Source organism: Mesoplodon densirostris, chromosome 18 (assembly GCF_025265405.1).
Source record: "Mesoplodon densirostris isolate mMesDen1 chromosome 18, mMesDen1 primary haplotype, whole genome shotgun sequence".
Classification (NCBI taxonomy): Eukaryota; Metazoa; Chordata; class Mammalia; order Artiodactyla; family Ziphiidae; genus Mesoplodon; species Mesoplodon densirostris.
Window position 1 is genome coordinate 18,383,395 of NC_082678.1, and position 27,930 is coordinate 18,411,324.

Sequence of the window (27,930 nt, forward strand, 5' to 3'; positions counted from 1 at the left end):
TTTCCTCTTCTTCTTTTTTTTAAATATTTATTTATTTATTTATTGGCTGCGTCAGGTCTTATTTATGGCACTCAGGATCTTCGTTGTGCTGCCAGGGCTTCTCTCTAGTTGTAGTGCATGGGCTCAGTAGTTGCGGCGCTCAGGCTTAGTTGCCCCACAGCATGTGGGATCTTAGTTCCCTGACCGATTCTTAACCGCTGGACCACCAGGGAAGTCCATCATTTCCTCTTCTTAAAGCAGAAGGGCTAGATTATGTGCTTGAAGACCCTTCCCGTATTAGGAGTCTGTCATTCCACACTGGCAGGGTGTGGGGGGCTGGGGGGGGCGCTCCAGGAGGTGTGTAATTGAGAGAAGTAACAAAAGAACAGCTGATCCTCATTGCCCTCCTTCGTAACTGTGTATTTTCGCTCCAGCACACAGATGGGACTTTCTGTGTCAAGCCCCTCAAGCAGAAACAAGTAGTAAGTATTGGAGGGCCAGGGACTGGTGGTGTACCCCCTTCTCTCTCTCCACTCCTTTGCTAAAGCACTCTTCTTTCCCTTTCACCACCCCCCCCTTTTTTTTAAATCAAAGAAGAAAAGCAAACAGGGAATGCTTTTCTGTGTTGGAAACTACTTGGGTGGCCTGAAAGGAATACTGATTTTTGGTATCTCTGTTGTTCCAGAATTGCTGGTGGTGAGGCAGCCATTATCTGAGCAGAGGACTTTAGAAAATGAAAGGGCAAGATTTATCTCCTGACTTTAGGTTTAGGGAGAATGTTGTTATTTAAAATGCCAGGGTGAGAAACATTTCCAGCTAAAGGATAAAAGTATTGGGGTCCAGTTCAAGGCCAATTGGAGCTCTTGGCTTAATTTATCCCAACATTCCTTTTCTCACATTCCAAGTTTGCTGGCTATCTGCCCCCCTCCAGAATGATCAGGCAAGTTATGCATATGTGTGCTGGAAGTCCTAAGCCCCACTGTGTGCCAACACTTTCCTTCCACTCTTGCAGAGGCAGGAGGAGAGTCATGGAAGACAAGGAAGGGAGAGGTGTCAGTGGCATTGCCAAGGGAAGGTGTGTCATCACATGGAGGGTGTGGAGCAGTCGGGTGGGGGGCAGGGTAGGCCTCGGGTTGAGATGCAAAGAAAGGCCCCCCCCGCAGATGGGTGACAGATATCTTAAATTCTACATCATTCATTCTTTCAGGTATCAAGTGCTGTCCACCCTTAATGAGGTCAATAGTAGTCAGTAATACTTTAGTATAAATTGGTTGATAATGTCCTTTCCATATCACTGTGTTAAAGCAAGTTTTAAGAGAGGCAGAGGAGATAACAGATTCTGAGCCCAGGATACGGCCTGGAAAGGCCTGGCCTCAGTGAGTTGCCTCTTGGGAAGGCCTGGTTCCCCAGGACTCCTGGATGGGATGGAAAGGCTAGGGTAGCTCAAGGGAAATGGTTTACCTCTTCTTCTGTTGCTAGATTGGCATCAGCAACAGCCTTTGTCAGACTGGAGAGTGGGATGCGAAATTGGTGACAGGGTGGGCCTTATGGACGGGGATCACTGGGACAGGGTGGGGGGCAGGGGAGAGGAGTGGGCAGGCATGAAGAAACAAGGGAGGGGCCAGCTTTGGCACCAACATGGCCCAAGCTAGTGGGAGTCCAACTGGGCATTGAAGTTGAGGTTCTAATGTTTTTTGGTTTTTTGGGGGGTTTCTTGGCTCTGCCTTGGGGCTTGCGGGATCTTAGTTCCCCGACCAGGTATTGAACCCAGGCCCCCTGGTGGTGAGAACGCTGAGTCCTAACCACTGGACCGCCAGGCAGTTCCCAAAGTTGAGGTTTTAAGGAGCAGGGCCAAGAGAGGTCATATTTTGCCGCGTGTTGGAGACGGGGTGGCTCCGTGGCCAGGGAGGGGGTGCAATCAGCCCCTCCTTCAAGGTCCTGCTCTGTCTTTGCTTCTGCATTTTCCCTTCCCCTCTTTTCCTTGCCCATTTCTTCTCTTTCTTCCCCATTCCCATTGCTTCCCGTTTATAATGTCTAAACTTAGCTTTTATTACATAGCCAATGCTTCTGACACATGGTCTTCCATCCTTTTCCTAGTTTCTGCCTTCCTTGACTGTCCGTTATAGCGACCTGCAGTACAAGTGTTACTGTTGTATTTGCGCACATTCCCTGTTGGGGATAAGGGCGGGTGAATTAAGCATTTGATTTTTGTTCCCCTCCCAAAGAGAACACATAAGTAAATAAGAGCCTCCTTTACTCTCCTAGGCCTTTGATTTTTTTCATTGTGAATCAGTAGTCCTTGGTTACCGAAGGAGGTTGGGGGGTGGGGGGTGAATTCCCACTCATCTCTCGGTAGAACCAGCCTGCCCTTGAACTTTTCCATTTGCTCTTCAGGTGGATGGGGTCAGCTACCTCCTTCAGGAGATCTATGGAATTGAAAACAAGTACAACACGCAAGAGTCTAAGGCAAGTTCCATCCACAGTTCTGAATGCACTCTTCCCAGGAGGCAAAGTGAGAACCTCTCTGATCCAGCCAGGATCTAGGAACTTAGCATGCCAGACTCTGGAATCCATTTGGTCCTAGAAGGGTATTTCTTCTTCCTCGTTTCAGATGATTATACTTATATAACTTTGGAAATGAGAACATAGGCTGGTTTGGATTGGTTCTTTGGCAGGGCTCTGCTCACTCAGTTCATTGCTCCCCACTTCCCTGGGTGGCCTCCTGGGCCCCTTCAGCTCCGACTTTCAGACAGGGCCGGATCTCAACCTCAGAGGATGAGCTTGAGACAAGCAGTTGCCAGAAGAAGTGAAACTCAGTGTGCCAATGCACTTGGTAAACTACCAAGTTCAATGTAGTTTACCAAGTGCGTTGTCTCAGCTCTGCAGGCAGGCCGCCTTCTAAAGAAAGTATGTGACATGACGGTCTTTGTGACACTGGCTAAATTTCTGTCCCCCGGCCAGGTGGCTGAGGATGAAGTGAGTGATAACAGTGCCGAGTGTGTGGTGTGTCTCTCAGACGTGCGGGACACCTTGATTCTGCCATGTCGTCACCTCTGCCTGTGTAACACCTGCGCCGACACCCTGCGCTACCAGGCCAACAACTGCCCCATCTGCCGACTGCGTAAGCCCCGGAGGCCCTGCTGGGTCCCCGAGGTCAGCCCTCGGGGGAGAAAGGGTCGTGGCTTCTGTGCGGGCCCTTGTCCATCTTGACTCCTGCATCACCGTGTCCTGATGGCCTGTTTTCTTCTTCACAGCCTTCCGGGCACTGCTTCAGATCAGAGCCATGAGGAAGAAACTGGGCCCTCTGTCCCCATCCAGCTTTAACCCCATCCTCTCATCCCAGACATCCGACTCAGAAGAGCATTCAGTAAGTTGGGCTTTTTTCACCTTTTGTCCTTCTTCACGTGACTTTGTGGCAAGTAATTAAACCTTGGCATTCTGAAGTTCTGAGTAAAGTGGCCGAGATCATGTTGTGTTAAACAGCAGCCAATAGTACAGTGGAAAATGAGGTTCTGATCATTAAAACCTCCCCTTTCCACCTTGGGGACTCAGCGTCCAGTTAACATTTACCATCCCTAGAGCTGTCAGCTTGCTGTTTCACTCCAGTGTCCGGGTGGATGGGGGTGGGGATGGGGTCCGGCTCTGGAACGCCCCCAAGCAGAAACAAGGGGATGATTGTTTGGGATTTAGATACAATTTACCATTTTTATCTGAATCCTCCGAGAAGGTAACTGTTTTTCTTTGTCTTATTTTGTGGCTTCAGGGACTGGTAGCCACATAGATGAAATAATTCACCTCTGTCTCGTGGTGTAAGTGATGGTGTCAAGCCTCCACGCTTTGTAGTTATAGATCAGAAGGTCTTGTCTTTAGGTTAACACGCTAGTGGAAGAGATTAATTATCAATTATTCAGTAAATGGTATTGGAATGATGAAGTAGTGCTTTAGGGAGGAACAATCAGTTTAGCACTTCACTCCTTACCAGATAACAAATTCCAGGTGGGGTAACTAGTTAACTGCACTAAAAACAGAGCAAGCCAAACATTAAAAACCTAGAATAAATTATAGATGATTCTTTAGTTGACTATGGATGGGAGAGGGCTTTCTAAGCTTGAAAACAATGGAATGCTACCAAAAAAAGAACCTGTAGATTTTTTTTTTTTTTTTTTGGCCACGCCGCGCGGCATGTGGGATCTCAGTTCCCCGACCAGAAATCAAATCCTCACCCCCTGCAGTGGAAGTGCGGAGTCTTAACCACTGGACGCCAAGGAAGTCCCGAACATGTAGATTTTTTTTTTTTTTTTTTTGGGGGGGTGGGTACGCGGGCCTCTCACTGTTGTGGCCTCTTCCATTGCAGAGCACAGGCTCCGGACGCACAGGCTCAGCGGCCATGGCTCATGGGCCCAGCCACTCCGCGGCATGTGGGATCCTCCCGGACTGGGGCACGAACCCGTGTCCCCTGCATCAGCAGGCGGACTCTCAACCACTGCGCCACCAGGGAAGCCCCCCAAACTGTAGATTTTATCGCATAAAAATTTTTAAACTTTAGATGTGTAAAAGATGACCAAAGTTAAAACCAAACAGCAAATCATCTAAAGAAAAAAAACGTACTCACAACATTTGCATCAGAGGAAAGGCTAGTATCTTTACCATAACTCACTTGAATGAAATAGTAGATAAATGGGGCAAAGGATATAAAAAATTTCTCAGAAGAGGAAACATAGCTGGTCAACAGTCATTTTTTAAAAAGTCAACCACGTTAAAAATCAACAACATGCAAATTAAGATGAGAGACCATTTTTCACCTTTCACATTTAAAAACTTCCTTTTTTAAAGATACCCCATGCTGGCCGAGAAGCAATTAAAACAGGTAGTCTGTACTGCTTGTAAGGGTGTAACTAGAAAGATCACTGAAAATAAACAAAACAAAACAGCTGTATATATTAAGAGCCTTAAAAACATTTGTACTTGGTAATCTAAGGTCTTAGAATTTAATACCCAGAAAATGATCTGAAAAAAAGAGATTTATGCCCAATAGATGAACAGATGTTCATCAAAGTGTTGTTTACAGTAGGAAATGGGCACAACTAAATAGCCAGCACCAATGGAAGAGTAGGGAAATGTATGGTATCTATGAAAAGGGATGCATGTGAAGGAAAATATTTATGTTCTGTGAGGTAAGCGGGGTATAAAATTATCATTAACACATTGATCACAACTGTGTAAACAGTACAGAGGAAAAAACATTGGAAGAAAATAACACTAGAATGCTAACAAAAGTTATCACTTTGGGTGATTTGATGGTTGATGACTTTTTTCCTTCTTTCCACTTTTATGTATTTTCCAAATTTCCTGTAATGAACATATATTTCTACTATAATCGGAAAAAATCAACAGTATTAAGAAGAAGTTCATCGGTAAGCAGAGTCAAGGAACATGCGGTTCTCTGATATTTTATCTTTCTTCTGCTTCTAATACAGCTTTCCTTTGCCAGAGCCCCAGACTAGATGTAAAAGAAAGCGTTTTGCCAACGCAGAGGAAGAAACATGCTCATACCGTAAAACGAAGAGTATTTAATTAATTTCCCAACCTGTCTCTGATTCCCCTAGTCCTCAGAGAACATTCCACCGGGTTATGAAGTGGTGTCTCTTCTGGAGGCCCTCAATGGGCCCCTTACCCCATCCCCGGCAGTCCCCCCACTCCACGTGCTTGGAGACAGACACCTGTCGGGAATGCTGCCTTCCTACGGCAGTGACGGCCACCTGCCTCCTGTCCGGACGCTCTCCCCCCTTGACCGCCTGTCCGACTGCAGCAGCCCAGGACTCAAGCTCAGAAACAGTCTCTCCAAGTGAGTAGCCAGCATGCAATAGCGTTGGCCCTGGGGTCCTTGATGAGATGCTCTCAATCCATCTTTCACCTCCTCGGTGCTGGCTCGAGTCCCAAGTCCCAGGGCAGTGTAGACCCTCTGGGCTGTTCCCAGAGCTGCTCATTGCACTGAAGACCTGGGCTAGCACCTATCCCTTGGGAGAGGAAAATAAGATGGTACATGGGTACTTAGGAGGATCCAGACGGACGAACCTCTCACGTATTCTGTTGTGGGAGGAGAGTATGGGGTATAGGGACGATGACATCGTTAGGGTCACTCAGGCCCCTGGGAGCATCACTTAGTCTGAGGACCAAAGGAACCTTGTGATCTGTGTTTCTTAGGCGTTTACATCCAACTAGGAGCAAGTCATAATAAGTTTCCACGGCAGAGGAGAGGAGGGTAATTTTACAGATGAAAATATTGAAACCCTCAAAATGTCAGTGGTTTTCCCCCAGTTCAGACACAATTGTTTGAAAGAGCTAAAGGTAAAACTCCGATTTTCCGACGCCCAGAGGAGGTCTCAGACCCTCTGGTGCCCTTTCTCACGTCCCCACTCCTTCCTAAGATTTAGGTTCCCTCCGGTTCCCCTCAGGGCCCTCTTCTCCCTGTGACGTCTGGTTAATGGGAGTGCAGGCGAGTTCTGTTCTTTAAGGGGCATTGGCTGCAGCTGCTTCTCCCTCCGGGCTTATGCAGGTCCATCTCCCAGAATTCTTCTGTGCTGCACGAAGAGGAAGATGAGCATTCATGCAGCGAATCTGAGACGCCCCTGTCTCAGAGACTGTCAACCCAACATCTGAGAGAGGTAATGTGCATTGTCCTTCCTTGTTTGGTTTTGGACTCCAGGTGCTCTCCTTCCTGCCTGCTGGCCTCTCCCGGCCCGTCTGGTCTCATTCATTCATCAAATGCCTTTTGAGCACTCTCTGAGACGGCAGCAAAGGTGTCACCAGACTCAGTCTTTTCTCAGTGTACGGGGCCTGTGTTACTGACCAGGCATGATCCTTTATGCTGAGGACAGCAGCAGTGGGGAGACACAAAAGTCCTGCCCTCCTGGCGCTTACAGTCTTCGTGGTTAGGGTGGGGGTGTACACAAAGACAGTCAGTACAAAACAATCGTGTCAGGTGTTACCGGGGATCCGTGTGTCACGTAAGGGTGGGGAGGCTCGCTTTAAAAAGTGGTCCGTGGACAAGGGGACTCCCCTGGCTGTCCAGTGGTTAGGACTCCGTGCTTCCACTGAAAGGGCTATGGGTTCGATCCCTGGTTGGGGAACTAAGATCCCACATGCCACGCAGTTGCAGGCAAAAAAAAAAGGTGGTCCATGGACAGAGGAGGTGAGACGAACTGAGCAGATGTCAGAGGAGGGCAGGCTCTGGACGCAGGCGCAGCTGGTGGAAAAGCCGGGCGGCTGAGTGGAAGATGGGATCCTCTACCCTGTGCGCCCTCACAGACTTTATGTAACAGAGGTCAGCAGGCTGTCGAGCCCACCCCTGGTAAGGCGGTGGGCTAGGTGCAGCAGAGCATAGGAAGGTGAAAAGCGGTTCCTGTCCTGAGGAGCTCATGGTCCAGTAGGAGACAGGACACATACATGAATAACAAGACCACATCTGGCACATAGGTGTTAGTAAGCGTTTGTTGAATGAATGAATGAATTTTAACCAGAGAAAGGAAGGGCTCCCAAAACAGAGACACTGACGTGCTGTGGAGGATCACGTCAAGTGAAGGGAACCAGAAGCAGTGATGGCGGAGCAGCGTTTGAGCTGAATATCAAAATTTCTTAGACATGAAGAGACAGGTGAGAGAAACATTCCTGGTGGCAGGGACAGTACACGTGAAGCACGGAGCAGAAGTGGGGGCCCTGAGCAGGCCAGCGGTACAGTGGGAACGTGGCTTCACGAGGGCCCACGTGGTGGCGGTGTGCAGACTGGATTGGGCAGGAGACAGACCAAGCCAGGCAGGAGGGTTGCCTGAACCAAGGCTTTTTTTTTTTTTTTTTTTTTTTTAATTAATTTATTTTTTTGGCTGTGCTGGGTCTCCGTTGCTGCGCGCGGGCTTTCTCTAGTTGTGGCGAGTGGGAGCTACTCTTCATTGTGGCGCATGGGCTTCTCATTGCGGCGGCTTCTCTTGTTGTGGAGCACGGGCTCTGGGCACGCGGGCTTCAGTAGTTGTGGCACGCGGGCTCAGTAGTTGTGGCACGCGGGCTCAGTAGTTGTGGCTCACGGGCCTAGTTGCTCCGTGGCATGTGGGATCTTCCCAGACCAGGGCTCGAACCCGTATCCCCTGCACTGGTAGGTGGATTCTTAACCACTGCGCCACCAGGGAAGCCCATGAACCAAGGTTTTAAGAAAAGAAGACCTGGAAGAGAGAACACAGGCTGTAGAGAGAGAATCAGTAGGCCTTAGCATCTGCCCTGGGGTGCACCGAGGTTGCGAGCCCAGGTAACTGATGGGGGTGCCGGGCGTGGGCTGGGGGACAGGTGGTGTTTGTATTAGATCCATCGAGCTGGAACTAACCCTCCATCCCAGAGGAGAAGCCCAGCAGGTACCGGGGCCTCCGCTGTTTTTGTGTTCTCTCCCTTCAGAAGAAGAGCTGTTTGTCCGCGTACCACAAAAAAAAAAAAAAAAAAAAAAAAAAAAGAAGGAGAGCTAATCCTGGGGAAACCTGGGGTGTTCCCGTGTCATAGCTGCTGGGTGACCTGTGTCACCTGAGCTGCCGTCTTTGTGTGGCTCCAGCAGCTGCTGGGCCTCGGGCAGGATGTGCTTGCACCTCCCCCCGGGAGACAGCCACTCCGGGTCAGGGCTGCATAGAAGTGATGAGAGGAGAGACCAGCCCTCCCTCTGCGTGTCGCCTCCTGCCGCCCTTCCCAGATCCCCTTTCCTCCTCGTTGCCCGGGCCCCCTGCCCTGACCCCTCCCCTCTAACATGTTTAACTGGCGCTTACTTCTTTCCCCCCAGGAATGTGGCATCACCCCAGAAAGTGAGAACCTGACCTTGTCATCGTCAGGAGCTATTGACCAGTCGTCCTGCACGGGGACGCCTCTCTCCTCCACAATTTCCTCCCCAGAAGGTACATGATGGTGGGCGGGAACAACTGCAGGTCCTTCCCCCTCAGCCAAGTCCATAGTGCTTCTAATATTTCCTCCCGGATGGACTGGGGAGCAGCACATTAATACCTAAGCGGCAGACAAAATAGGTCCCGGCTTGAGAGGAAGTGAGACTCGCTCCCTTGCAATGAGAGGGCGGTCTAGCGGCTGAGCTGGGGAAGAAGCAGGTATCTCACTCCCAGTCCTGCTGTCGTAAGGTTTTCTTTAACATTATGACCGGGAAAAGCAAATCCCTCATCCCTGAGGTTGAGTTTGGAGTTCTAAAACATAAAGGAGCCAAACCTTGGAAAACCTTCCATCTAAACCCTATTTGGTGAGGGCAAGGCCAGGCCGCTGGTGTCCTCACTGCCCGGGTGCAGCGAGAGAGTTCTGCTCCCAGTGCACTCACAGCAGCCGGGCCTGACCTCTGTGTCCTTCCTCCAACTCCTGTCTCCAAAGACCCTGCCAGCAGCAGTCTGGCCCAGTCGGTCATGTCCATGGTGTCCTCCCAGATCAGCACCGACACCGTCTCCTCCATGTCCGGCTCCTACATCGCCCCTGGCACGGAAGAGGACGGGGAGGCTCTCCCCTGCCCCCGGGCCGCCAGCAGGACCCCCTCAGAAGAAGCAGAGGTAAGAGAGGAGCATGGGATCGCCCTCGCTGCTCTGCTCTGCTCTGTACTCGAGTCCCAAGGAGCTCAGTCCAGGGCCTGCCAGGGAGATCGGCAAAGCCCCCCAGTGCTCGGGAGGGGAGCCCTGGAAAACAGGGTACCGTGTCGTTGAATCAAAGACTCCCTCAGATGTGATCTTCCGTGTGGCACCACTTCTGTCCTGAGGACTTGGTTTGGGTTTGCTGCCAGGCGAGCTGGGTAGGAGAGCCAGTGGCATCTGCACCTTGACTTTTGTTGCTCCTTTGCAGGTGACGCCAGCGGCGTCTCCAGACTGCAACTTTGCAGGCCTCGCCGCCGCCGCCGAAGAGCAGGATGCAGAGGTAAGAGCACGGTGGACGCTGGTGCCCCTCCCCGGTCAGAGGGACTGCCGGCGCTGGCAGAGGATGCAAATAGGATGGGGGCTGTTCTGGAAGAAGCCTTCCAAGGTGGTGCACTTGGATCTGTTAGAGGCAGGGTGCAGGCAGAGGGACTGTCCGATTAGCAGAGGGCGCTGGTCTCAGCGTAATAGGCGTGGGGTGAGTTCCAGAGGGAAGTCTTCCAGGCCAGACCCTTGAGAGGGTGTTTGTCCTCCAATTCACTTAGTATTTACCTGGCACAGGCATCTCACATCTTCCTGGCACTGGGGGACACAAAGACCGAGTGACATGGCTTTTGCCTGCCCACGCCCCCAATCCACCCATCCCACCCATCCCGGAGCTCCGTCTGATGGAGGAATCAGAGTTATGACGCAGCGTGAGAAGTGCTCTGACGGAGCTGTGGCCGAAGTATATGGAATGCCCAGCTCCCAGTGGGGACTCTACAACTTTCTCTTGAGCCAGATGTTCTCAAAGGAGTATCTGGATGGGGTTGGGGATCCTAAAGGGTTCCTGAAAGTTTTATGATCTCATGGTTTGCTTTTTCATTTGACAACTTTTATTTCCACCTGAGAGAAACAGTGTGAGCTAAACTATTACCAAGGCTATTCCTGACAGTCCCAGGGTCCCTCTGTAAGGTGCCTCAGACCTGGTCCCTCTGTAACGTGCTCAGACCTGGTCCCTACGGGCCGATCCTGCCTCGCCAAGCAAAATCTGCCTCTGCTGGGCCTCCCAGCCATCTCACACGGACAGGAAATGTATGGATACCATGAGGGTGATTAGTTCTGTCTTCTGACAATCAGTAGACTCATTTCACTGCTTTATGGACTCACAGTGCCTTCCTTCTGTCCTAGGGAAATGATGTTCTAGAAGAAGAGGATGGATCACCCACACAAGAAGATGGTAAAAGACCTGGTCTTTTGCTCCCTTTTATTATATTTCTTTCCCGGGTATTCTCTAAAGGGTACAGAAAGGGGCACTGGTGTGACTTGGTGGCACTGCTCAAGGGTGTGGCTTTGGGGAAAGGTTGTCTTCTTGATGGAATATCAAAGCAAGCAGGGTATCTGAGGACCTCAGCAGCCTTCCCGGCTCTTTCTGGGCCTCTGAGCCAAGGCTGCAGAAGATACATGTAGTTCTCCATCTACGTTGAGTAGATCCTGAAGCTTCTTGGGCAACTGCCATCACCTTCCTTCCTGCTTCAGCTTCTCAGCTGAGTCTCACAGAACTGCTCTAGCAGCCCCAAAGTTCAGCTGCAGCAGGAGAACAGCTTCCTCCCCTTGGGGGAACCGACTGTTAGGCAGTAGGTTTTCCTGCTTTAGTGAAGAAAACGGCTGATGTTACAGTAGCAGAAGGATCACAGCCCTGGCGGCACAGCAAAGGTGAGGTGAAAAGACGTTAGCAGCTCAGCGTAGACTAGTGTTTGTAGGCTATTGGAACGAGTCTCTTTACCATCATTCAGGCCTCAAGTAGATATTTTTTTTAATTGGAAGAGTTGGTTTACAATGTTGTGTTAGTTTCTGCTGTACAGCAACGTGAATCAATTATACATATACGTATATCCACTCTTTTTTTAGATTCTTTTCCCATATAGGCCATTACAGGGTACTGAGTAGAGTCCCCTGTGCTCTACAGCAGGTCCTTATTAGTTATCTATTTTATATATAGTAGTGTGTATATGTCAATCCCAATCTCCCAATTTATCCCTCCCCTCCCTTCCCCCCCGCCATAACCATAAGTTTGTTTTCTACATCTGTGACTCTATTTCTGTTTTGTAAATAAGGTCAATTATATCTTCAGTCGGAAGAATTTTGTTTCTAGTAAGCCGAGAAGCGAAGGAACGACCTACATATAGAGCAAGGAAGCGGGTTGGCGGGGGAGGCGAGCTGGGAATCCCACCTGGGAGTGTAGGACCAGGCGTCCCAGGAACTGGTGTCTCTTCCCTCTGCTCTTCTGAGGTGCCTCCACAGAAGGGCAACCTCCAGAGCAAACCTGGATCCCAGCCTGGATGCAGATGTCACGCTAGTCGCTTCTGCTTTGGCCATGGCAGTTGCTTGGGGGGCGGTGTGGTGTGCAGGGGGTGCGCATGTGCACTTGACCACTCTCTCCTGGCCAAGTAGTGCTGGAGGAGGGGTGGTCGCCCAGGCTGTGCCTCTGCCGCACGCGCGCGCCAACCAAGCCGGGGTTGGGCGCTACCTCCCCTCGGTTGATGTCTTCAGAGTGCAAGGCTCCGAGTTCTCCATTGTGATTGTCGTCCCCGGTAGAATATTTGCTTCTAAAAGGCACAGGGCAGTACGTGGTTTCCGCCTGACATTCCATATGTGGTTTCCACCTGACATGCCGTACGCAGTAGATGTATGTTTCTTCCTCTCCCTTTCACCAAGGAAAAAAAACCGGGTGGGGGGCTTGAAAAAATAACATCTAAAACTGTCCCCTTCCCATCTTACATGACTGTAGGTTTCTGGTCAGCCTCTTAAAACATACTCAGAATAGCAAATTAAGTCTCAAAGAAAATAAATCATAATTTTGCGAACGAAGCGATTCTTTGATTTGAGGTGCAAAATTACGGAACCAAAGAGCTTTAATTGCCTTTTTATGTATTAGTCATTTCGCAGAGCCTTGTGGTCATAAACACACCCCACGTGCACCGACAGACACAGGCTGGAGCCTGGGGTCACTTCCCCCGCGGCTCTCCTAGCTCTTCCAGCCTGGCTTAGCTCTGCTCTGGGCCCGGGTCTGCGTGTCTGAATCCCACAGACCTCCCCAGGGTCTGATTTCCCAGGAACGAAGGCTGGAAAGGGGCCAGTTAAGGAAACAGAGCAGAACAGAGCGAGAACACAAACGTACCCACACAGTTTGCTTTATTGTCCACTCTACCCACTTAATTATTGTCTTTTTTTTAACATATGATTTGATGTTTTTTGTCTCCATCCTTAAGATTTTTATTTTAAGGACAGCGAAGCAGAGAAAAACACAGCCAGGCCCTCTCTAACTGCCTTAACTCCGTTACAGGCCAGAGGACATTCGCATTTCTAGGTATGGAGTGTGACAATAACAATGACTTTGACATCGCCAGCGTGAAAGCACTGGACAATAAGCTGTGCTCTGAGGTCTGCTTACCCGGTGAGTGGCAGTCTGCTGAACATGAACTTGGTGGGAGACGCTCCCCTGCTCGCACCCCTGCTCTCACCCTGGGACACCCATCTCCTGCCCTGCAGTTCCTGCAAGAAGGCATGGGCTTTGCTAAGGTGCTGGGAGCCAGTTGCTGAAAGGAAGTGAGGCGGTCTCGGGAGAGTCCTTGGGCAAAGAGCGACTCTGCTCTAAGCGAATCTATTTGGGCATGGAGAAAGGCACAAAAATACCTCCAAAGCCTTCCAATTTGGCCTGACCATGCCCCCTCCATCATGATCTTGCAGATCCCATGGCAGGGGGCCTGGTCTTGTTTCCATCAACAGGCAGTTTAAGGCAGACACCGCCTCTGTGATAAGGTCTTGGAAAGAGAGCCTGAGCCCTTGAAAAGGGAACCTGTAGCCCCTCAGAGGAGAGTGGTTAGTTAGGATCAGAGAGGAATTTCAAAGCCTGCATTTTATAGACTAGCTCTGTGACCCAGTGAGCCCTGGGCTACCACCAGTTGCCTTGTGCTCCCTAGATTTGGATCCCAAAGGAACGATCAGGGGTCGAGGGTGACTCTTCTCCCTGGAGCCCTAACTCTATAAATTCAATCAGGGCCATCAACGTGCCCCTTATTCCTTCTCATGACACTAAACTGAATCCGGGATGAGTTCTCAGGAGGAGCCCACCTGTCAGTCACACTCTGGGCACTGATGTCCCTCTGCTCCTTGCTCACCAAGGGCTTCACCAACCATGGCTCTAAAGCCACGTCTCGCCCGGTGGACTAGGTCGAAATTGCCCCTCCTGGGTTCACGGCAGAGACTGCCTTCATGTTGCGTGGTTTGTAATCTCTTAAACATGCCCTGGACATGTTTAAGCTTCAGGACAACCACGTCCCGTTGTGGGTCCAGTGCTTTACTCTCTTGGCGACGTGGCTACAGGTGTTGGAGGGACACAAACTCCTGTGGTTGCCACTCTCCATCAGCTTGCAAAAGACCCAGGTCCTCACCCCTCTGGCCCCATGCAGGCTTGTGGTGGAGGAAGCCGTAATCCCCAGAGACGCCTCCCACGGCCTTCCCAGGGGCTCTCCGGTCCCTTCCAAGTTAACGTTGACCCAGCCAGGCCTGGGCCAGAGCGGCTGAGGTCCAGGGTACACTTCACTTCCTGCCTTCCCACTCTTTACCTGGCTTCTGTCTGTCCATTTGTTTCTCATGTCTTTTTGCCAAATGTACGTCTGTCTGTCCAGTTTGTTTATTTTGAAACTCATTTAGGTTATCCAGACTTCATGTGAAAGTTCATGTTCACCCACACCCAACCCCAAGCTTGCTGGGCGCGCGCACATCTGAGGGGCCCTCGCTGAGGCTTCCATTCCTAACTGGCAAGAGCCTGTATTTAATATGCTGAAATTTTCCGGGAAAAAAAATATTTGTGAGAATAGGTTAATCCCTGTTCCACAAAAGCAGGGATGCTTCTGTGGCAAAGGTTACAGGCAGGATTTGTTTTGGTCACTAGTTGAGGAAGATGCCATCTCTGCCCTCACTCCGCCCTGAGTCTGGGGCAGCGGTGCCGGCCAGCCGCTCACTGGGCTTCAAGAGAGGAATCTAGGCTCCTGCCTCCCCGCAGTGGCCGCCCACCAACCCCCGAGTTTGGCAGAGAGAGCTCCTGGGAATTGTTTCAGCCACCCATGCTGTTGGAAACTGACCCCAGGCCTTGTGCTTGCTCCTCTCCCTAACTCCTTCGGGCCAACCTGCTGGTGGATGTTTATTCCACTCTGGGATTGCAGCAGGGGAGCGAGACCTGGAAGGAAAACAATGCCTGGGCTTCTTTACAGTGATCTCGGGAGCCAGCCATTCTCAGATTAAACTGGCTTCACCGTTCAGGCCAGACATGAAACCGAATGACAGTGGCGGCTGCCGGGAGAGGGAGTTGAGGGTCGCATCGTAGCCTCACCCCGAGGTCTCAAGGGCTCTTACGGGAGAAGGAAAGTGCATCTGCTCTCGGAAAAATGTTTCTCGGGTTCTGCTGTTAGCGTCACACTGGTAGTAAAGAGCTGGGGAACTCTCTGGAAGCATCTGTCGGGTTAATGTCAGGTTAATGACAGGAGCATCCACTGTGGTAGTTCCCGTGGAATCAACAGACCTCACCACGCTCAGCTGTAAGTTCAAAGTTCCATCCTATGACTGAGGTGCCTCAGGCTGGCTTGGCCGTCCGGACAGCTTCTCAGGCACTTGGTCTCCCTCTCCACGCTGTTTCCCTCCCCACACGGATGCCACTCCCCTCACGGAGCGCCCACAAGGAGGGAGCCCGGGGAGCATCCCATGGTCCACCCTCCCCAGGCCCACAGGTGCTCTGCCAGGAGCCCCAGCTGGCGGCAAGGATGGCTCAGGTCCCCATCCTCGCTGCTCTCATCACCCTTGTGGGAGTGATGCTGAGAAAGCACCCGTGTCATTCCAGCACCTCTTCCCCTAAGAAGCCTCTGGGTCTTCTTTGGCCCCAAGACCAAGGTGGGGGCAATGGTATGTTCTGAGATTGTTCTGCAAGGTTCTCAAAGGGAGGAAATCTGAGTTGACCATTGTAGGTGGTGAGCCGATTAGAATCGCGAGGCCGTGCTAGGTAGACAGGGCTCCAAGGAATCTGATGGAGTATCACACAGGCGGCAGGATAGTGGTCAGGGGACCAGTGACAATTCTGTGAAAAGGCTCTGGGGAGTGTGATGGGAAAAAGCACAGATAATTTGAGTTTATTAGTGGAAATACAAATGTTTTTGTTTTGTTCTGTTTTTTGTGGTACGCGGGCCTCTCACTGTTGTGGCCTCTTCCGTTGCGGAGCACAGGCTCCGGACGCGCAGGCTCAGCGGCCATGGCTCACGGGCCCAGCCGCTCCGCGGTATGTGGGATCTTCCCGGACCGGGGCACGAACCTGTGTCCCCTGCATCGGCAGGCAGACTCTCAACCACTGCACCACCAGGGAAGCGCGATACAGATGTTTTTAAATGACAGCATTGGACAGGAGTGGGCATACCGATGAAATCTAAAAGTACTTATGGAGGGAATTCCCTGGCAGTCCAGTGGTTAGGACTCAGCACTTTCACTGCAGTGGCCTGGTTCAATCCCTGGTCGGAGAACTAAGGTCCTCCAAGCCACTGCGCAGCCAAAAACAAAACAAAGAAAAGTACTTATGGAGACCTGAAATAACCCAAGACTAAGACGCCACTAGGAAGGGTTATGCTTCGCAGATACTAAGGAAAAATCTGAATTAACTTTCTCTTTTCCTGGAGAGAAACTCTACAAGATGGTGGAACTGTTACAGACCTTAAATTTAATTAGTGGCTGGGTAGAGGCAGGAAAGAGGTGTGTGGAATCCCCCTAGATGTGCTCCCCAAATCTGCCTCTAGAGGTCTCTTCACTCCCCCGTTTCTGAGCCTGAGGATGGAATTAAGTGGGAACTACCTTTCTCTACCTCCCGTGAAGGATTTTGAATCTCCAGGCTCCCTTTTCTGGCTGAGGGCTGGACAGAATGGTAGCACTCGCTCAGGAAGTCTTCCTGCGCCTTCCAGGCTTACCTTCTGCATCCAGGATGCACGGAGCAGCAGGGTTTCGCCGAGGGTCTGGCAGAAGCCTTTTTAGAGGAAAGAGCACCACCGACTGTACCAAGAAGCCGGGGAGAACAGAGACTTCAGGTCTGAGTCTTGAGGCTGTTTCAGAAGGAGCCAGTTTTCAGCCCTGGCTCAGAATCTGGACCGGTGGTGTTTGTAGCAAGGACTCATGAATTCAGAGCCAGGCAGCCTGGCAGCCAGTGGTGGTGGCAGCGAGGCTGCGGCAGTGTTTTGATTTGACTTTGTGTGTGTGTGTGTGTGTCTCTTCTCTCCTGTTTACCATTTGCATTTGGTCTTTCCTACCAAACAGCCGCAGTTCCGGAGTCCTGCCCCATAAACACAGAGGAATAAGTATGAGATCTACCAAATTATATAAAATGAAGGAACAACTTATTTCATCTGGGGGTTCCTAACTTAAAAGGGCAATCTTGCCTGCTCTTCATCCTGTCACCCTTAGAGGGGAAAAGCACTGTGGACCCATGTGCAGGACTCCGGTACCCCCAGGGAGTATAGATCCCCACATTCTGTCTGGCTGTGAGAGATACCTAAACGTTTCCTGTCCCACTCACTCCCCTTCCCCTGGGGTCCACCTCCACAAGACTATTATTAGAGCCTTAGGGTGGATTAGCACACCAGGACATTTATGGGTATACACAGTTTATACCCACTTAATCCTAGTGTTTCTGCCATTAAAGGGTTTCGTGTCTTGGGCTGGCCTAACCTGAAGCTGACCCCAGACATTTGTGAGTGGCCTCCCTCAAATGTGACGCAGTGAGCCTCATGCCCACCCTCCAGGGTCAGCCGGCTCCGTCCACGAACTGAGCCCTCTGATGGGCATGGCTCTCGGCTCTGCCCTGGAGGAGATCACCGTGTGCTGGAGGATCCAGCAATTTCCACACAGCATGAGAAATGGGGTGGTGGTACGGGCCAGTGGGGGAGCACTTCGGAGCACGCTGGACCCCATCTGGCTTCAGGGGGGGCCTTCTGGGGGCAGGTGCTGGAAGAGGCAGCTCAGCAGTCCTCGGCCAGAGGATGGAAGGCTTTCCCCAACCTCAGGGGGTTAGGGCTTCATCCTCTCCCTTCAAAAGGGGCATCTCGCTGCACTGGGGGGAATGAATCAGATGGAGCCAGTCTGTGGGCTGGGAGGACGACTTGGGGGAGATGAGTGTAGCCTGAACAAGGCCTGGGGGGCGGCTGGTTGTCGCGCACATTCTGTGAGTCAGGCGCCCTGCTCACCACTCTCCCATGTCGCCTCGCTTAGTCTCACAGAATCCCTGGGGGGTAAGTACTCGTCTCCCATCTGATGGATGGGGAAACCAGGGCTCCAAGTACAGTGACCTGCCCAAGGTCACACAGTCAGTATGTTACAAGCTGGGGCTGTACCCCGGTTTTCTGACTACAGATTTAGACCTTACTAGAGCTTGAACAAGCAGGAGGTCATGATGGATTGGATACAGAGCACGAAGGAGAGAGAAGCACCAAGAGTGGGTTTCCAGCATGGGCAGCGGGTGCTTCTCGTGCAGGAACTGCAGTACAAGGGGGGAAGATGATGAGTTTCGTGGATGGTACCCGGGGGACCCCAGAGCTCTGGAGCTAATGTCTCCTGGGGTTGGTGGCACCAGCTGATAGCAAATCTCGGTGGGCTGTTCGGGTGCAGAAAGAGAGGAACAGCCGTCACTCTGTTCTCTGCCATGCCATTTGGTCCCTGGCACCCTGCTGGGCAGCCAGTCCCTTCCTGCCCCACCCTGGCCCCCACAGCAAACACTAACTCTGAGCCCAAATTAACACACTCTTCTCCCTCCCCTTCACCTCCTCCTGCTCTCGTGAAAGTCTCAGCCAGGCTCAGTTTCTTTTCCTGGTCCGCTGTAACACTTAGGCAAACTTCAAGACCAAATAAAGATACAAAAGTGGATCCTAGGGCGAGCTCACAAAACAAGGACCATCCTGCATGTCCCTCCATCAGTGGGCCACAGTGGCCATGACTGTCCCTCACCCAGTGGGCGCCACTGCTCCCAAGTTTCACGTGCTGTGGTTTGCACCCTGTGGGAGTTCCAGGTAATGCGCATCTTGCCAGTTTTCGTGCCAAACGCCCGGACTGTCCTGCCAGATACAACATCTGGACCAAACCAAAGGTCCGGTAACCTTCCTTTCCTCTTCTCAGGTGCCTGGCAGGCTGATGACAACGTGGTCGGTCGTCGGAACACGCAGCGCCGACGCTTATCTTCTGGCAGCCTGGAGGACCCCGAGAACAGGCTCTGCGTGTGGGGTCCTTTGGCCATCTGAGAGCCTCAGCCCCTGTACCAGGGCTCTCCTCCCGTTCTCACAACCCATCCTGGCCTCATGGCACCACTGACCTCCTGGGCATCCTCAGCAAGACACACGGAGACTTTTTAGACCCAGGTGAAAGCTGGATGCTGAGGGCACCTGACCCTTCTCCCAGACTCATCTTCTTCCGCAACCGTGATCCTTCCCCTCTCAGAAGGGACTGGAAACCTCTTTTCTCCTTGTGGGCTAAAGCCACTCGAACTGCAGCTCATGAGACCCTTTGCAGAGAGTCTCTAGAATGTTTCCACTGTATCTTGATCTTCAGGTGGAGCTGTGGTCTACAGATTGGTTATTTCTTGTGCATCTTTTTTTTTTCTCCTTAGGAGGTAGACCAAGAAGACTCAAGAGTTTGGGTGACTTCATTACAAACACCCATCTGGCATTTTCTAGTCTCTGGGACATCATAACCAATCTGAAACCTGCAGTTTGGGGTGGCGTTGGGGGATGACTCCTGTGAGAAGGGAAAGCCATATTGCACTGTAAGTGGGGTATCCCTCAAAATGCATTAGGAGCTCCTCTCTCAAGGACAAGAAGCAGTGGCAACCACCAGAAGGTTGGTTGGGAAAACAGTTCTTGCTTCTGGTAGCAGAGGCTATGCCTCGTGTGTCTGCTTAGGAAGGAGGCCTTGAATCTGAGAACCCCTCAGTTAAATGATGACCTACCGGGGAGTTCTTTATGATCAGGTGCACTCAGGAAGGCCTGGGGCTCCATCCTAAGATGACACTGCAAAGGCATTTTTGACCCCCTCTATGTACCAGGCACTTGTTAGGGACTGTCGTATATTATCACGTTTCATCACTACCGCCCTGTCAGGTGGCATTCTTATCCCTGCTGCCCGTCTCCACCCCACTTTTCTTAAATAGTTGAAGAAATAGGCTGAGAGAGGGGTGGACCGGTGGTTCTCATTTGGTGCCCAGGAACCCCAAAGGAGGTTGGGGGAAGGGCTGAGCTGGGGTCAGTGGTGGTCTGGGAGGCTCCCCACCCCACCGGTTTTCCTCCCCTGTCCTCCAGATCAGCTGAGCCTGATGGGGGGAGGGGGAGGTCCTGCCTTCCATAGGCTCATCAGAGATTTAGAGATATTGTTCAAATCACATGTCCACCCCACCTCAGTCCAGTGTAGGGCATATAAATAACAGCCTGAAACAGCAAGATCGTAAGCTGTTGGCTGTTCGTCTCTCAACACTAGTGTTATCAATGGATTCCTCATAGCTCTCTGATAGATGCATTGTCTGCTGGCTTTTGGAAGAGGTGGTTGTTTAGTGGAGCATGAGATTGAGAAGCAAAGTGGGATCCAACAGTTTGTGAGGCTGAGATGTGACAGAGCCCTAGGCTATGCCCACCATGATGGCCTGAATTAGTGGTTGGAATTGTTGTCCTAGAAGAGCTTTTCAGGGTCCTTCCCAAGGCCTCAAAGAGAGCCCAGTGCCGGGGGATCTTTTGCACCTCCTGTGTGGCTTCTTTGCGCCGCCAGGTGCGTGGTGACCCTCACTGCCTGGTGGTTGTGATTCACATCCTGCCCTGGGGGTGGGCAGGGGGAGGCCTGTGGTCCTGACAGACACTACATGAGCCAAGCCTGAATCTCAGCTTCTGCCTTGAGTTCCCGTGTCCACCCGCTCTGAAATGCTGCAGTGGGCTCTGCTGTTTCAGGCCCCATTTAATGTCCTTTCTTTCCCCGAAACATTCTTACAGCCCCTTTCATATTGAAGATTCGAGCAATAACCACACTTCATGATTTCCTTGAAGTCTGAGCCCCAGAAGCACTAGGGAAGGGGGCGCTCCCTTAGCCTGGGGTGGTGGCATACAGATCCACCTCCTCTCCCGGCAGGTAGTATTCACAGTGTGGTGTTACCTGAGATGAAGGAGATGCAGGTAAACAGTCGCCACAGTGGCCAGGTACCCTAAGAGGAAGCCATTGTCTTCACCCTTTCTAGAGGGTCTGTCTTCTCCCAGGAAGAGGCTCAGAGAGATTCCTCAAGGCCTTGGTTCCATAACCAAGACATACCCGGTGAGAAGTGGCCCTTCAATCCTGTTTTTCAGACAGTTCCTGCTCTCTCCCCCATCCCCTCACCTCTTTGCCCTCATTTAGCTCTTTGGCGAGCAGAAATATCTCATCCAAAAGGGCTGGGATCAGGGAACAGGGCACAGAGCCTGGTCGGGGAACAGGGCAGCCGCCCCAGTCATCATCTGGAGCTGGTCATGTTGTTAGCAGTTGACCCAGAGAGAATATGACGGGGCCTGGTTTCTCACACAAGGACACAGACTAACCGGAGGCCTGGGGCTCCTTCCTGCCACACTCAGGTCGGAGCTCACCTATGAGCTCACTTCCGGGTGGTGTGGTGATCCCAGCCTTCTCACAGAGCCCTTTTTCCTTCTCCTCCCCAGTCCCATCCCACCAGAGGTCATGCCCACGCTGGGGCGTCTCCTGGGCACGGATCCACACACGTTAAGCCATCTCACCTGGGGAGAGTTTGTGTCCTGTTCACCTGACCTTGGCATGCTGCTTGCTCACTTTGCTTTAGGATCTGCACACCTAGTGTGTGTAAGTATGTGTGTACTGTTGTGCCATCTGTGTACCCCTCCCTGGAGTACACTCATGGGCACACTACAGTGGGGACGTCAAGGATGCAATATTTATGGATTGCTGCATGATTCTTAAAAATGAATAAAACTTCACAAGGGAAGGAGAGCTGTTAACTGCGCAGTTGGCTTATTTGTGAAAGTTTCTGTCCGACTTTCTCCAGCACGCTTTTAATACTTTTACTCAAGACAAGCTGGACATGGAGGAGTGAGAGAGGGCAAGGGGTAGAGGGAAAGACATGTTTCTGGGTGGGAGCTGGTGTACCATCCCCCGGGCACAGCTCCTGCGCAGAGGCCTGATAAGGAGCCCTCACCTCCACCCCCCCACCTCCACTCCCCCACCCCCACCCCCTTCAACTGGAGAACTTCCAACTGCAGCTCCTCAATAATTGAAGAGCAGGAAAGCTGGTGACTGGAGGGAGGCTGGGGGAAGGGAGGAGGAAGGACCACAGTCCACCGTTAGTCCGTCACTTAAAGGTTGGTGAAATTAATGGGGCAAATGACCCCAATAAAAGAATTTGGCAAGTCCACGGCTTTCCTGGGTTTCACCCACCGGCTCTGTTTCCTCGGCTATCTGGAAAGGAGGGAGAGCACTTCCGAAGAAGCCTCTGGAATGTCAGCTTCTGGGAATCTTGCTGAGGACGGGGCGGGGAGGGAGCGCTTACCGGGAAACCCTGGATTACCCTAGCCACCTTGGGGTGTCTGCGACCGGGGCTGCGGTTTCTGCGGACCTGAGCGGCAGGTGGCATCGGAGAGTCAGACCTGCTTGCGGGCACCAAGACGACACTCGGTCGGGAGACAGGGACAGGCCGCAGAAACGTGAGGAAATGCCACTCGCAGCCCAGAGGAGAGGAAAGGAAACCCCCAAGCATGCACCCAGCCCTGGCCCCCGCGCCATGGGCTGCGTCCCAGGAGCCGTCGACACCTCTGAGCAGCCCAGATGGGAAGGGGGTGGGGTGGAGTACGGTTCCCGCGGCGAACTGCTCGCCGAGGGCCCCGGGGCCTCTGCGCGAGCGCCGAGCCGCGCGCCTCTCCGAGCCCTGCGCGGGGCCCTCGGGCGGGAATGCGCGGAGCTGGGACGCGGTGGCGGGTAGGGGGCTGGGTCGCGCGGGAGAGGACGGCAGGAGGGACTTTGAAGAGAGTTACCGCGTGAGAGAGTGGTAAGAGCCCGCGGTCTCTTTGGAGACGCCCTGGCCAATGGCAGAAGCGGAAGCTGTTTATATGGGCGGGGCGTCGCCATGGCAGCAGGAGACGCCTTCCGAGCGGCTACTTAGTGCCGGTCCCCGGGCCGTTGGCTTTCAGAGAGGCGCCGTCGGGCGTGAGTGGCGACGAGGATTGCTGGCTGGGCCGTCGAGCTGGGAGCAGAGAGACACGGTGAGGGTGGGCGGTGGGAGGAATTTCTTCGAGAACCTTCCTTTTGCCCGGGCTGCGCTCTGAGCCAGGTAAGGGACGGGGAGGGCTGCAGGCCGTGGGAAGGGAGGGCGTCGGTACCAGCTCGCTCTCCCATCCGTCCCCGACGGAAGTGGTGGGCCCGGGGGCTGACATTAGAGGCGTTTGGGGGACACTCACTTCCCGCCCCCTTATAACTCTCTGTTTTGTTTCCTTCCTTCCCCTTAATCCCCATCCTAATATCCTTTTTCAAAGATCAGACGACCTCCCCCGCCCCCCGACCCGTCGTACTGCCCTCCTGGACTCTCTCGCCCCATTTCCATTTGTTGTGGAGGGAGAGAGGGGGGTTAATTTCCCGCTTTGAGGGAGAAAGGGGTGGCCTCGCATGCCCCTACACTATTCCCTCGTTTGGCTAATTAAGTCTCCTCTAAAAGATCAAAGAGGAAAAGAGCGAGGCGAACCCCGTGTGGGTCGGACCCCCGGGCACAGCTTCTGTTTCCCAGACCTCGGCAGTAAAAGATCCTCCCCAGCTGCAGGAACGATTTTAGTAAGAGCCTCCCCCCTCGCACACACTCTCCCCTCGGGGGTGGGGAAAGAGGGCTCAGTTCCCGCTATGGTCCCCGCAGGCACCACATTCAGTTCGGAGGAGGCTACCCCCGGATCGCGGGATGGAAGCACGCTCCCGGGAGGCTGCGTAACTGAAGCCGCGGGAGTCAGCGGGCCGGAGAGCTCGGCGGCCACCCTCGGCTCGGCTCGTGGATGTTGACCGCCCCCTCGGAGAGTCCCCGCAGATATGGCGGAGAGCTGGCTACGCGTCTCGGGAGCAGGGGCAGCGGAGGAGGCCGGACCGGAAGGCGGCCTGGAGGAGTCTAACGCCCTGGATGACAGCCTGACCAGCCTGCAGTGGCTGCAGGAATTCTCCATTCTCAACGCCAAGGCCCCCGCCCTGCCTTCGGGGGACACCGACCCCCACGGCTACCACGAGCTGTCAGGCTCGGCCGAGCCGGGGTCTCCCCTGGCGGCGGACCCCGCCTGCCTGGAGCAGCCGCACACGCCCGGCAAGCCCACGTCCTCGTGCACGTCGCGGAGCGCCCCCTCGGGGCTGCAGGCCCCGCCTCCCGACGACGTGGACTACGCCACCAACCCGCACGTGAAGCCGCCCTACTCGTATGCCACACTCATCTGCATGGCCATGCAGGCCAGCAAGGCCACCAAGATCACCCTGTCGGCCATCTACAAGTGGATCACGGACAACTTCTGCTACTTCCGCCACGCTGATCCCACCTGGCAGGTAGGGGAGGCCCTCCCTCCCTCCCCATGCCCGCGCGGACTGGACTCACATCCCAGATCCGCAGGCCAAGTAGGCGCGGTACGGCCAGGGCCCCGAGAGAGGAAGGCCGTCCAGGAAGGACCTCAAGGGAGCCCAGTGCTTGGACTGCTGCCCCTTTGACTTCAGAGACGGAGGAGGGAGGATGTTCAGAGGGCTGTAGGGGTGCCGACATAGAGGTTCAAGTGGAAAGAACTTGTCACTCATCCGGCAGGCTCAGCCCAAAGACCAGGGCTGAACTATGCGTGGACACAGCCCCCCAGGGTAGGTTGATGGACTGAGGGACACATTTTTGTCCCAAGTCCTAGAATTCTTCGACACTACCCTCCTCAAGGTCAGTTTGTCAGGGCCTGACTGGAAGCAGAGCATCGTTCCTGCCAGGCTCTGCATCCCGCCTGCTTTCAGTTGGCTGGAGGGGCTCTGGGAGGGGAGGGGGCGTGCTGCGGGGTGTGAAGGCCATCTGTGTCCCAGTGGAAGGGCTACGGGGCCTTCCGAAAGCTGCTGTGCCAGCCCCTACCCCAAGCCCTCCCTAGTTTCCTGCCTACACTCCTCCCCCTCTTCTCATCAACCTCCCTGGGGGGACAATTACCTCAGCCAGGTGCTTTCCACAGGGGCTCTTTCCTCCCACACTGGCTTCATGTTCCAAGTCTCCGGAACCTGGCACAGAGCAGCCAAGGGGCCCAGACCACCATGTAAACATCCCAGTCTTGCCAGGGGGCACTACTCACCTGCCGGCCCCACCAACCAGGCCCCAGACCCCTGTGCCCCAGCGTGGTTTGGACTGTGCACCCAGGCATGAACAAGGCAGGATGGTGATTCAGGCTGGGCACACACTGTCCTGAGCATCTTCGACCATCAGGATCGGGGGCTACTTGGGGACAGAGACCCTGAGGATGCACAGATCCTTCCCTGTGGCACAGGTCACAGGATCAGAGTTCCTGTGATCACAGCTATTCCACGTTTGCTTGGGCCCTGACCCTGGGGCAGGTACCATTTGTAACCTTGGTGAGAAAGCAGAGACCCTCCACCACCCCCCACCCTACCCCAAGCCTGAGAGGCCCCAGGAATGAGCGCTATGCTCTTGTCTGGGTAATAATCAACTGAGGCCTCAGAGCCTGGGGTGGGAGGAGGGGGACATGGTGGGTGAGGGCCCAGGCCAGCAGCCGGCTCTACAAACAAGGCAAGTCATCAGATCCTCCCACACTTCATCCCCCCCACACACACACACCCTCACACTCACTCACTCATTTCACAAACAGAGAAGGCCAGCCAGGCCCAGGCAGAGGGAGATGGCCGTCCAGGCCCTGGGGGAGCCAAGGCCTTTGGCCAGAGGCCGCAAGCAGCGGGGTAAGGGAGGGAGGGCTGGACAGGGTGGCACTGAGAGCCACCCTGTGGCTCAGGGCTCGGATGACTGAGCAGGCAGATATCCTGGCAACAGGGAACAAAAGCCCCCGACAGCACTCCCAGCTCCTGGTGCCCCGTGGCTGGTGTCCCAGAGCCTCCCGGTCGGAGCAGCGCCTCTGTCTCCCCTGCCCCCATTGGAGAGAAGGTGGTGGTGGGACTGGCAGTGGCGCTAGGAACCCCCCATCACTGACGCCACCCACTCACCCAGCTGTCTTCCTTCTCTCCTATCTCCCTGTGTCCAGAACTCCATCCGCCACAACCTGTCCCTGAACAAGTGCTTCATCAAGGTGCCTCGGGAGAAGGATGAGCCAGGCAAGGGGGGCTTCTGGCGCATCGACCCCCAGTACGCCGAGCGGCTGCTGAGTGGGGCCTTCAAGAAGCGGCGGCTGCCCCCAGTCCACATCCACCCGGCCTTTGCCCGCCAGGCCGCGCCGGAGCCCAGCGCCGCCCCATGGGCCGGGCCACTGACCGTGAACACCGAGGCCCAGCAGCTGCTGCGGGAGTTCGAGGAGGCCACTGGGGAGGCGGGCTGGGGTGCAGGCGAGGGCAGGCTGGGGCGTAAGCGTAAACAGCCGCTGCCCAAGCAGGTGGCCAAGGTCCCACGGCCCTCCAGCCCCCTGCTGCTGACCCAGGAGGAGCAGGGTGAGCTGGAACCCCTCAAGGGCAACTTTGACTGGGAGGCCATCTTCGACGCTGGCACGCTGGGCGGGGAGCTGAGCACGCTGGAGACCTTGGAGCTGAGCCCGCCGCTGAGCCCCGCCTCGCACGGGGACGTGGACCTCACCATCCACGGCCACCACATCGACTGCCCTGTTACCTGGGGGCCTCCAGTGGATCAGGCTACTGACAGCCTGGACTTCGACGAGACCCTCCTGGCCACATCCTTCCTGCAGCACCCCTGGGATGAGAGCACCCGTAGCTCCCTGCCCCCCGAGCCCCTCTTTGAGGCCGGGGATGCCACACTGGCCTCTGACCTGCATGACTGGGCCAGCCTGGGCGCCTTCATGTAAGAAGCCAGGCCCTGCCCCACCTCCAGACAGCGCCGAAGTCTGGACCCAGACTGCCCCCCTCCCCGCCAGTGCAGGCCCATGGACACCCTACCGCCCAGGCAGGGGCTGGGCCAGGTCACTCCACGAGGCCACACGGCCCCCAGCCCAGGCCATCCTCAGATTCTAGTCCAGCAAGCTGAGAATTGGGGCCCAGGACCAAAATTGCTGCCTCCGCTCCCCAGCCCCCCATACACACAGTGTTTCATTGATCCACTTCTTCCCTGCCCCAGAGACACGCTAAGGGCCCTGCACTATGAGAGCTGCGGCTTGGAGGGGCCCTGGCCAAGCTGGAAACATCAGTACAGGGCCCACCCCAGAACATCTTAGCTTCGAAGCTTCTCTCTCTCCTGCTCTCCTCCCCAGGTCTCTATCCAGAGAAAGTTCCCAGGTACAACAAATGCTGATTAGGTGACTGCAAATTAACACCCTAGAGGCCTCTCCCGGCAGTCTGTGAGGAGGAGCTAGGCGGAGGGGGGAAGAGAGAGGAGACAGAAACGAGGCCGGGGTGCCGGGTGGAGCCAGGAGATTTTCTAAGGCCTCTGGGATCTTCTGGCTTCATCCCTAGAGGTGGGGCAGAGGGTATGTGTCCCTAATCTTTGAGCCCAACTTGAGGCTGAGAGCAGCGGGGAGTTGGGGATCTGGGGGTTAGGGGCTGGGGCAGCCAAGCTGCAGAGGGAAAGGGGACAGACAGACGAATGTAGTGAGTGTAGCTATAGCTGAGGCTTAACTGGGAGGGACGCAGTGCTTGCTAGAACCACTGGGACCAGGAAGGGGGGATGGCCCCGTGCCCTTGCTTGCACTCCTGTGGGGGAGTGTCTTGCTCCACCATAAACCCCCTGGGCTGCATCCCACATCCACTCTCCTAACGCATCGGGCAATTTAACCTTTTTCATAGAAAGTTATTTACAATAAAAACATTTTTAAAAATAAAGTTTTAAAAAATCTCAAAATGGACCTGCTTGCAACTTTCTCTGGGGAAAAGCATGGGCCAGTTTTGGGGAGGCCAAGGCCCAAGGGGAAATGGCTGGGAGGAAGATGGGGGGCACCAAAGGCCTGCAGAGTGTCCCCTGATGCACTCCTCATGATCTCTGGGTCCCCAGAGAGAAAGGGGCTGAGAGGCAGCCCTCGGGGGTCCCCTGCAGCCAGGGCCTTGGCACCTCTATATGTGCAATGGGGAGACCGTACCCACAGCCCCCAGGAGCAGGCGGCAAAGG

At 54.0% G+C, this 27,930-nt stretch overlaps 2 protein-coding genes across 2 annotated transcripts in view; both read left to right on the forward strand.

Moving 5' to 3' along the window:
* Window positions 1–21,664, forward strand: part of RNF157 (ring finger protein 157) — an 85,459-nt gene extending 63,795 nt beyond the window's left edge. The window contains exons 8-19 of the mRNA XM_060081540.1: window positions 414–461; window positions 2,374–2,445; window positions 2,941–3,100; window positions 3,234–3,346; window positions 5,586–5,824; window positions 6,536–6,644; window positions 8,792–8,903; window positions 9,379–9,551; window positions 9,838–9,909; window positions 10,797–10,845; window positions 12,952–13,062; window positions 18,807–21,664. Coding sequence (XP_059937523.1) covers window positions 414–461; window positions 2,374–2,445; window positions 2,941–3,100; window positions 3,234–3,346; window positions 5,586–5,824; window positions 6,536–6,644; window positions 8,792–8,903; window positions 9,379–9,551; window positions 9,838–9,909; window positions 10,797–10,845; window positions 12,952–13,062; window positions 18,807–18,928 — 1,380 coding nt within the window. The 3' untranslated portion in view covers window positions 18,929–21,664. The remainder of the gene's footprint in view (window positions 1–413; window positions 462–2,373; window positions 2,446–2,940; window positions 3,101–3,233; window positions 3,347–5,585; window positions 5,825–6,535; window positions 6,645–8,791; window positions 8,904–9,378; window positions 9,552–9,837; window positions 9,910–10,796; window positions 10,846–12,951; window positions 13,063–18,806) is intronic.
* A 2,065-nt stretch (window positions 21,665–23,729) lies between these two features.
* Window positions 23,730–26,713, forward strand: FOXJ1 (forkhead box J1). Its single transcript, XM_060080656.1, has 2 exons — window positions 23,730–24,227; window positions 25,910–26,713. The coding sequence occupies exons 1-2, from the start codon at window positions 23,730–23,732 to the stop codon at window positions 26,675–26,677; spliced, it is 1,266 nt and encodes a 421-aa protein (XP_059936639.1). The 3' UTR covers window positions 26,678–26,713.
* The last annotated feature ends 1,217 nt before the right edge of the window (window positions 26,714–27,930 follow it).